Source organism: Gastrolobium bilobum, unplaced genomic scaffold (genome assembly GCF_033153095.1).
Source record: "Gastrolobium bilobum isolate Gb01-03AN ecotype WA unplaced genomic scaffold, APGP_CSIRO_Gbil_v1 utg33260, whole genome shotgun sequence".
Taxonomy (NCBI): Eukaryota; Viridiplantae; Streptophyta; class Magnoliopsida; order Fabales; family Fabaceae; genus Gastrolobium; species Gastrolobium bilobum.
Window position 1 is genome coordinate 240015 of NW_026898181.1, and position 11152 is coordinate 251166.

An 11152-nucleotide genomic window follows, 5' to 3' on the forward strand; every position below is an offset into this window, starting at 1 on the left:
AAAACCTTAAGATCTATTTACTACAATAATTTCTTTTAAAATTAGAATATAGGCTTAAGAAACATGTTTGGTTGGATTTTACTTAAAATATTTTTTTTTTTAACAATAGTGACATAAAGAATTAAACCTATGACTTCTTGTAAACTTAGAGGGGCCGGGGTGTCATTATTGACACTCCCTTTTGTCTATCCACGCCCCTCTTTAATTATTTCTACATAGACGAGTTCTTAATGAATAGATGAAAAAGCTTCTGTAGCTTAAATGTTTATAAAGTGGGTACAGTTAAATATCAATCATAAATCAATAATTATGGGTTTAAGTGGTAAGGAACTCCTTTAACTAGAGGTATCAAATTCATGTTTTGAAAATGGAGAAAATGATGTTGAGAGAGTTACTCTCAATATAGATCCGAGACTATGCTAAAATCGAATTAAACTGGCTTTGATAATATATATATATATATATATATATATATATATATATATATATATAATTCAAATACTATACATGATCGGAAAGTTGTGCAACTTTACTTGGTACGGACAAAGCACACATATGTAAATATATGAATTGGAAGATAAAGATCATCGGTTTTAACCTCTATAGATATATAAATTCTGAATAAGCTATTGCTTTCTTTCTTTCTTTTTTGGCGAGAGCTATTGCTTTCTAGTTGTTCTGTTTTTTTTTGTTTTTGTTCACAATGACTAGACAGAAGAAGGATTGCCTTTTTCAAGTTCCGTGCTTCGAAGATAATGAAAGGTACGTAAAACTAGAGGACAGGGTGAATTCAACATTTCAACAATATGTATCTTAATTTTCCCGTGTCACCTTATAATTATTATTATTTTGTACTTTGTTTATGGATTTACTAATTACATTTTCCCGTGGTATTAGATATAGTTCTTTTGTTCCATTTTATAATTTAATAATCCAACACCTTCATGTGCTGGATACAATATCAATTAATTTTGATACGTGTTAATAAAAAGTTTCATGTATACTTGGAGATGTTTCCCAAAAGCATATTAGATAATTAAACTTGAACCATAGATGGATAAAATCAATGTTATTAAAACTGGCCCGGTCATTGACCCGGTCGAGGTACTGGGTCACTGGTTCAACCAGTGAGTCATTGGTTCAATCGTATGATCCGGTAATTATATATAATTTTATAATTTATATTAAAAAATTATAAACATCCTCAAATATCTAAAAAAATGATTAAAATTTCAAATATTTTAATATAAAAAATAATAAATCACATATATTATCCAATAAAAGATCAAACAAAAATATAATGATCGTGATACGGGGCTTTAGGTTCAGAAAATGACATCCCTAACTATAAATCAAATCAAATTTTTTTGCATAGTGCATAATTGAGATAATATTAGTATTGTAAATACATAACTTATGTAAGTTGATAAGCAAAAAAATATTCAATTATGTCCATTATGATTTTTTTTTTTTTGAAAAAAAAATTGAAATTTTTTTTTGTGAACGGGTCGGGTCACCGGTTTTCATGAAAACAGGTCGGGTCGGACCGGGTCACACCAGTTCTGATGCATGGCCGGTCTGTTGCTTCAATCGGATCGGTTATATGACCGGTTTACCGGTTCCCAGGTCGACCCAGCCGGGTCGGTCCGAGTTTAATAACAATGGATAAAATGAATTCAATAAACCATTTGTGCGCTTATTGGGAATCACAATTTTTTTTAACAGAGAATCACAATTATTGAGAATATGATAGGAAAATGAGTTTTCTGAGAAAGTTAAAAAAAATTGTTTGCTAGATCGAAATATTACTGACAAAATTGGTTTAAGTTTCCTAAATCTATGTTTGGTCGAAGGTAAAATATTATTGAAAAAATTGGTTGAAATTACGAAAGTAACCCTTGAGGGGTGTTTTTGTCTATATTTTCGCACCCAAATTGAGGGATATTTTTGTCCACAATTTTACACCCAAATTTCCTAAAAAGTTTCATGTATATGTTTCCCAAAAGCATATTAGATAATTAAACTTGAACCATAGATGGATAAAATGAATTCAATAAACCATTTGTGCGCTTAGAGTAAATAACATAATATAACATTGAAAAGGGGAAATCATAATAAGTGTATGTTTCGAATTAATTAAGTGTATATAAAATGTATTTTATACTAACAAAATTATAAAAATTATTTTGAAAAAAATAAACTATACAAATACACTAATTGACAAATATATTTAAGAAAAATGTTGTACTTACAGAAATAAAATAAAAAAACTATTTCTCAAGGGATATGACAATTATTATATGATATGTACGTCATATACGCACTCACTTTTTTCACATAAATTCGGTAGTAGAAGTTTGTTATACAAATGTGGACTTAGCTTACATTTTAGGGTGAGTGATTTGTTTCTTAAAAATAATAATTAAAATTAATTTTAATTAATTAAGTAAAAGATAATGAATCACGAGATTTCTTATTTAGGGTTTGATTTTCCCTAATTACCAAATGGTGGTAGTTCAGTTGGCGTATGGGAGCTGAGCAGGTGGGGGTGAGGGCATGTGTTCGAATCTCCCCAGTACCACCTTTGGGAGGGGTTTAAAGCCTTAATCCTGGACCCGCCCCGAATCGGACTAATCGCGAAGCGATGAACCGATGGAATTTTTCCAAAAAAAATAAAATAAAAAAAATTCCCTAATTAATTACCCTAATAATCTAATTCGATTATTAACGTCCGAATTCATCCTAAAAGAATTAAGATTTAATTTATTAATACCTTAACCTTCTACGTCCAATTAAGAAATTTAATCCCTTAATGCAGTAGTCTACTTCTAGTTCATTATCATATATGATAAATGTGCATGTATTCAAATCCGATCCATATACCAACCTCCCAAATTCTTATAGATACCCAAAATCAACTCACATGGAAGTATAAAAAACAAAAACAATTACATGATATAGAAGAAAAATGATTTTTTGAATTAAATAAATCTGAATCAACGTCAAGTTATATTTGAGATCCATATGCTCCTAACACGAGTGTTTAACTCATGTCAAACCAAAAATCAACAAATAGATTGAAAAGAAATTTCATAATTAATCGATAAAAATTAAAGTTGAAGATCTTCTTATATAGGTCACGAGAAAATCATTGTCTTTTTAATCATTGTAACTAATATATTGTCCGTAGGAGTGAAATTGGGCCGGTCCGGTCTACAGAGGCCTTCGGCTTGGCCTATGTCAGGCCAGACCTGACCTAGTATATTTTGTAAAATAGGTCAGACTTGGGCTATGAAAAAGTTTGTTTAATAAAAAGGCTGTAGGCTCATTTCCACAAGACCTGACCTATAAGCCTACAGGCCGACCTATATTGTACTATTTATTTTAAATAAAATAAAATAGAATAAGTATGACTTTAAAAAACAAAAGATATAAATTTAATCAATTGCAATTATTTATACCTTAATTATATTTGATTATATTTTAATAGAAATCTGACTTTATTTCTTATGTAAGAGGAACCAACATCTCAGCATGTTAGATTGTGTGTATGAATATATTAAAAAAAAATTGGGAGATGTTATACTTACTACAAGTATCATGATGTGTTTGTTGGATTCATGTAGTTATTTTAATTTACATAGTATGGATTTGTTTGTTGGATCTGATGAAATATATGTTATTTAGTTTGAGCATTTTGCTTTTGAAATTGACTTAAATGCAGATTGTATGAGTTTGATGTGATTCGTTATTCTGCTTGGGCGTTGAAATTATGATTTTTGGTTTAGCAATAGAATTTGAGTATTTTATAAAATTGATTCATGATTCTGCTTGGAAGTTAAAAATTAGCAGGTTAACAGACTAGACTAGGCCATTTGTTTTTTTTATAAACGGGTCAAGCCAGCTAACAGTTAGACTCATACTAGACTTGGGCCAGGCCAAATTAAAATTTTTTTACGTAAGCTTGGGCTTTTCAGAACAGCTCACTTTCACCCCTAATTGTCTGTCTCACCCTTAATTGTCCATCTCCCCTTGGTGCTGGTGGCTTCGTTTATTTATACCAATTTTAAGGGGCCAAAAAAATAAAAACAAGTTTTTTTCTTAATAAAGTTTCTTACTTTTCTATTTGTATTTAATCTATTTCAATGCCTAATGATTTGGTCTTTCTGAAAGTCTACCAATAAGAAACTTCAAGCTGTTGATATTTTTATTACATCTTTTCAAATTTCTGTAATCATCAATATATTTAATAGTTAACTTCTCTTAACTAAATAATATTCAGTGCCTAGTTGGATCCTCTCTTGTAAGCATAAGTTAGACCAAATAGATTTTGAAAAAAACTCTTAAAATGAAAAACTCTTTTTTTTTTAACGAAGAAAAATGTTAAAAGCTCTTAGAAAGAACCTTTTTTTAAACTATTATTTGCTTTTTATGAATTGTATGCTTTTTTTTTAAATGAAAATCTATAGAGATAGATAGAGAGATAGTTTTCTTGAAATATGTGCCTTTAAGCTAAAAAAATTATATAATTTTTTTAATACACAATTTTTATGTAATTACCAAACAACTTTTATTATTATTATTTTTAGCTTTAGCTTATAAGTAGCTTCTAACTTAAAAAAAGAGGATCCATACAGGTTCTCAACATTATAAAATAAGATTATTTAATTTATATTATTATGTAATATATATAACTTAGTTTTGTTATAAAATTATATATTATTAAGCAATTATCATGTAACTTATGTGGTAATGGTTGGCATTAAACTCCTCCTAATATTAATCTAGTATATTTTTAAAAAAATAATTTTCAACTCCAAGAGTAGCTAAGGGCCTGTTTGGTGTGACGTATAAGGCATGATAGTATAAGTTTATACTATACGTTATGACATTTTCAGTTGTTTGTGTGATCATCGTATAGTATAAGCTTATACAGCAGAACCCCTTAATACATCAAAATGATGTATAACTTAATTTGGTCTGAGAGGGAGGGATTAGACCTGATAAGGGGTTAGCGTATTAAAATCGTTGACCAGTGCAATTCTCAAAAATTAATATATTATTTTAATATTAATACATTAAAATAAAAATTAATTTTTCAATATATTAAATTTTAAAATATTGAATATTTTTATTTTTATAAAAATTTATTTATTTTTTGGATACACTGATCAATAGATTTTTATAAAAATTAATATGATATGACATTTTTTGAAGAATTATATAAATTATTTATTAAAAATATTTTTATTAAAAATTATTTATTTTTATCCTATATAGTATTATACAGTGCATTACTAAATACACTACTAGAAAAATCATAAACAGTGACGGAAATTTGCGATGGGAAATATTCCATCGCAATTGGTGACGGGGATTGAGATGGTAAATTATCTGTCACAAATTGTAACGGAATTTGCAACGGAAATCATATTGCGACGGAAATAGAGCTGAATTATCGTCGCGAAAGAGTAGTTGCAAATATCGTCGCATGTTCGTCACAAAAACCATCCCAAATAGGGATGGTCAATTATTCCGTCACAATTATGAATAGATTGCGACGGCTTATTGTGACGGGTTTTGCGATGGCCTTCCGATATGCATTCACGCGAAATTTTACTTCATAACTGAAAGTCATCACAAAAGCCCTCGCAAAACTGCGACAGGTTTTGAGATTGAATCCTTTTCCATCACAAACTGCGACGGTTTTTGCAATGGCTTTCGACCATGCAGTCAAATTTCGCATTTTTCAACATTAAAAAATGGTTTCATTTTTTGCGATGAAATCATTTTCCATCGCAAACTGCGACGGGTTTTGTGATGACTTTCTGGTATACAGTAAAATTTTGCTTTTTTCAATATTAAAAGAAGGGGAAAACATCTATCATTTTAAAAGATATAACTTTATATCATTTTAGATACTAACCGTTGATTTCCGTCATCAACGAGTATAATCTAGTGGGTCAAATTTAATGAGCCAAATTTATTATTAATTAATAATTTTGATCCAATAAATTATAACTATTGTTGGACGGAAATCAATGGTGAGGATCTAAAATGATATAAGGTTATATCCTTTAAAATGACAGATGTTATTCCCTTAAAAAAATTAAAAATGGCTCTTCTTTTGTGATGGAATATTTTTCCATCGCAAACTGCGACGGGTTTTGCGATGGCTTTCGAGTATGCAGTAAAATTTTGCGTTTTTCCAACTTTAAAAATGGCTCCATTTTTTGCGATGGAATACTTTTCCATCGCAAACTGCTACGGGTTTTGCGATGTTTTTTAGTTATGCAGTAAAACTTTTTGTTTTTCAACATTAAAAAAATTTAAAAATGGCTCCATTTTTTCGATGGAATCCTTTTCCATCGCAAATTGCGACGGGTTTTGTGATGGTTTTCAAGTATGCAGTAAAATTTGAGAATATTTAATGACCCTAAATCTACAATGACCCTCACAAGTAATTTTTTATTATAGATATTTAATTTGAGGATTTAGATGCCAAACATGTGTTTAGAATGTGATTTTGTTTAGTCTGACACTTTTTGCAAAAATCTCGTAAATAGTGTTTTCTGTCGGGTATTTTGTATTACTGTTTAAGCAACCGGTAGAGTCCATAAAAAAAAAATTAAGTGATAAGTACATGAGAGTCCAATGTATGCGAAACAAGTCATGTTTAGACCAAAAGTAATAAGTTTATAAGTTTTACGGATTTGCATGCGAACAGTGCACAATTAGTGATTCACAGTGTACTTCAAAAAAAATGTGCAGAAACCCAACTGTGAATTGCTAAAACTGTTCCTTATAGAATAAAAGTAAATGTAAATGAGTTCAGAAAAATAAAATTAGATTTGATTTGATGAATAACAGTCATTCTCGGTGTGGGAACGACATTCGATAAGTGGTTCCCATGGTGGGAACGATGCTCTTATGGTGGGAACGACATTCCTGAGTTGGGAACACCATAAAGTTACTTTTGGGAGAAATGAGTAACTAGTCATTTATTGAGTTGTTGACTTTTGTTAACTAAGCTTAAGTGAACAAAGCATGAACAGTAGATCACTAAAAACATAAAACACCATCAGCCATCTTCTTTCTCATTTCGTTGAAGCCATGGGAGGAAGAGTGAAAAGCTTGAGAAAATCATAACTTGAGTTGCAATTGGCGAAATCGAGTCATTATTGTTATATTTATTACATACTTTTGTAAAAATTTAAATCAAGCTTTCAATCAGTGACACACCCGATTAGACCTCTGAGCCACTCATCCAATGCCCTAATCGATACATGATGGTTCTGGTACTCAATACATTGGTTCAACCAAAATGGAATATATAATTGAGTAAAGGTTCCCCCGAAATATCCTTGCTAAAATTTGGACACAATGAACTGAAATGATCTAATGATGGGTTGGGGCAATTGAATGATGAAAAGTTAATTGATAAAGCTAAATTTAAATCTAATTTTTATTTAAATATAACATATTCGGATTTATATAATTAGTTTATGTTCCATGTTTTTTATTTTTTCTCAATTAATAATAATTTGTATTTCATATAAAAATATAAAATAGGAAGAATTTCATTTAATTAATATCCTCTCTTATTTATATATATAAAAAAAATTAAGAAAAAAAGATACTTTGTTAATTTTCTAAAATGGCAAATAAAATAAAAGAGCTCTAAAACCACAAATAAAAAACGGAAGCAATGATTTCAAATGAAAATAAATACAAATTTATATTTTGATAAAAAAAATTAAAGTAAATACAAATTTAACATTTTATTATTTATTATTTATTATTTTTAATGAGTAAATCACAAAAGATAAAACTCAAACCATTATCTCTGAATAGTTTTCCAATCTTTGCAGTTATTTTTTTCCCTTTATTTCACATATTTTCTCCCTATTTTTTTGTATTTTTACTCTTTCTTAACTATTTTTTATTTTTATTTTTTATGCATACAGGCAGGCTTGTAACTTTGATCCACTTGACCTTGTTAAAATTGGAGTCCGTGAGCTCATAGGCCACCGTATTAGTGCAACTTTTGGTTTACCTGCTCCCTGTTCCCTCCATGTTTTTCACTTTCCCTTTTCCCACCACTTACCTTTTCACAAAACCCTTTCATCAGCCTTTTTCGTCGATTTTTTCTACTGGCACCTAACCTTTAGCGAGAGGCCTCCTCTAAGGGTCGCGAGAACTTCGTCTACATTGCCAAAATCGCCAAGCAGGCGGAGCGATACAAAGGTTAGGGCTTCTTCCTTTGTGTCTCAGACTCACACTTACTCATGGATATGCTCTATGCTTGATTTTTTATGATACCTGCTTATGCGATGGCTTCTTTCAACTTATTTTGAGTAGATTTTCGTGCTTTACTTCGATTTTATATCATTTTTGGTGTAAAAATTAAATTTTTGTTGTCAAATTTGGTTTACTATTTACAAATTCATATTTTAATTTCATTCCATATTTTACCAGTTTGCTTCGAAACTGGGTTCAAGTTCTCTAAGTTCTTATTCTTTACAACAGTTGCATTTTTTTATCCCTGTCTGTATGTTTGAAAGTACACATAAAACTAGACACACCAAAATCCCTCTTGCAAAGTGAGATCTGAATTCTGCATCATTACCCTAAAATACTAATCATCTATTTACATATATTTTGAGATAGAAAAGGCGGAACCAGAATCACGTGCTGCAAATTAAGATGGGCTTTGCATAAATTGGACACGCATTTAGAAATTTCATGAGTAACTGCTAGGGACAAGACTCAAAGTGTTAGGGGAAGAGTTTGGAAAGTTTATACTAGAAAGAATAAGATGAGTCTTCAGATTAGTTAGGAAAGTTGGAAAGATAGTTAGTTTGGATGGCAATCTTTTTTGCCATCCTTTGGGATGGGTCCTTGGGCTGGAAAAATCCTTCAAGGTACATCAGATGAAGCTGTTGGAGAAGGTGAAGGAAGAACCAAATTCAAAACCTGAACCAGATACGTAGATAGAATCAAAGGTGTTGGGGCATTAGAATTTGAACTTGCTAGCTGAGCCTCTCGCTGAACTTGGATGGGTGTACTGAGAGCATGATGGTGGAATTTTTTTATTGGTGAAGCCTTGTGTTTATTTTTGGAGATATTGCACACTCATCGTTGGGTAGGTGGCTAATCCAAGAGCTCGTGAGATCAAGAATCTCTCTGTTGGGTCTAAATCTTTCTCTGTAAAGATTGGTCAGTGTGGATATGAAGCCATCATCTACATGGGTCACCAAGCGTGGATATGCATAGAACTCTTTATCTGGGTATATGTTAAGTTTGGTTCTACCTTCTTGGGTGAGAACAAGGCGTTTAATTTTTCCCGCAGAGGATTGTTGATTGGTTTGGTAGTTTTCATTTGAAGTGTTAACAATTTTGATTGAAGTTTTGGTAAGGGGTGCAGAGATGAATTGGAGATTGGTTTGCATAGTTAGGAGTTAGGAGTTGCTGTTTGTGGTGAAAAGTGGACATGAATTTTGAGTCAATCAAAACCAAACTCTAATTTTGTTTATAATTAATATCACATATATTCTTGTGGATAACCAATCAATGGTTGTGAAAGCATATAGAACTTTTTCAACGTTTTTTTTTTGGGCCCAAAAAGAAATTAAATTTGTAATAGTATTATTGCTCCCTACCAAACACTATTGTGGCCCATGTCTTCGTTGAATCCTACTTTTTCTTGGTTTGATATGCATATATTGAAGCTGTCATCATCTCAGAAAACCTAAACAAATAAATGAGAATTAATGAAATGTTGGGTACTTAATTATTTCACATTGACTAGTGAACAAAAAAAGCATACATGGCACCATATACGCATACCATGCTGATTTGTGGGAGCATTGCTCCTATTCATGTTAAGAGAGGATATATATTTAAGTTAGGCAGTGTTTTCCATCAATGGGTAGACTATATATATATATATATATATATATATATATATATATATATATATATTGTGTAAGTTGAATTTTCAGTAAATATAAGTCAATGGGAGAAGTTAAGAACCAATTAGTGTGCCCACTTGGTTTCTGAGTGGTCCATTAGTAGACAATTGTAGAATCTTTCTTCATAACATTATAAGTATTGTAAGTATAAAAGAAGAATTGTAAGTATGCATTACTTTTTATGGTATTCTATAATTTGCACTTGTAATTAATTAATGATGCCAATTTTTATTTGTAGCTAGCTTCTGGGGAGGTGCCCCCAGATCGGGTTGAGTTTGCTACATTTCAAAGGACCCACACACAAGAGTCTGAAGCAGGGACTCGACGGTGGATTAACAACACATCCAGACAAATAGCGGTGAATTATTAGTTACTTCGTTTTTGTTTGATTTATTAGAGTTTAATTCACTTCATGTTTATTAATATTTTGTTTTTTTTTTTGGCTTGTAGGAAGGATTCCAAAAGCTCCAGGAGGAGACACGAACACAGGTGACAGACGATGGAACCGCCTCCTCTCAGGTCGATAGCAATGAACTCTTTATTAAGGCGACTGAGCCATTTAATAAAAATGGAAGAATTTTTGGACAGGGAGCATCTGCTAGCAGCTTCAAGAGTACCAAGCGCCCCTCTAAACAACTTCCAAGTGTTTCCGAAGGTAAAGACATTTATAGTTAATTGTTTCAAAATTTCACTCCCTAGTCCATTTAATTTAAGTACAAAACAATTGACCTAAGCATATGTTCTTATTATTGCAGATGAGCTTGCCAGAATGCGAGCAGTGACTGCTAAATTGGAGGCAGAATTGCAGCAGCAAAAGGAGTAAAGGGAAAAAATGGATGCCGAATTGCAACAGCAAAAGGAGAAACAGAAAAAATGGATAATCTGTTGCAGAAATTACTGAACAAAATGGAGAAGAAGAAAGAAAAGAAAAAGCAGAAAAAGATGATGAAGAAGAAGCAGACTGTAGACTCCTCATCCTCATCCTCATCCCCATCCTCATTCTCATCCCCATCCCACACCCATACTTCATGATGTATTTGAAACTTTTGTTTATGACTACCTTTATTGATACATTTTTCTAATTGTATGAGATTATAATGTTAGTTTGTATGGAATTATAGTGTTGGTGTGTATGGGATTATAATTGTAGGTTGTATGAGATTGTAATTTGTTAGTTT

The 11152-nt window shown here is 31.1% G+C and overlaps 1 protein-coding gene across 1 annotated transcript; it reads left to right on the forward strand.

The window, feature by feature from the left end:
* Positions 1-703: 703 nt before the first annotated feature.
* On the forward strand, positions 704-11152 carry LOC133313634 (uncharacterized). The gene is made up of 6 exons (XM_061515031.1): positions 704-762; positions 7968-8247; positions 10213-10332; positions 10425-10493; positions 10563-10629; positions 10730-11152. The coding sequence occupies exons 1-6, from the start codon at positions 704-706 to the stop codon at positions 10795-10797; spliced, it is 663 nt and encodes a 220-aa protein (XP_061371015.1). The 3' UTR covers positions 10798-11152.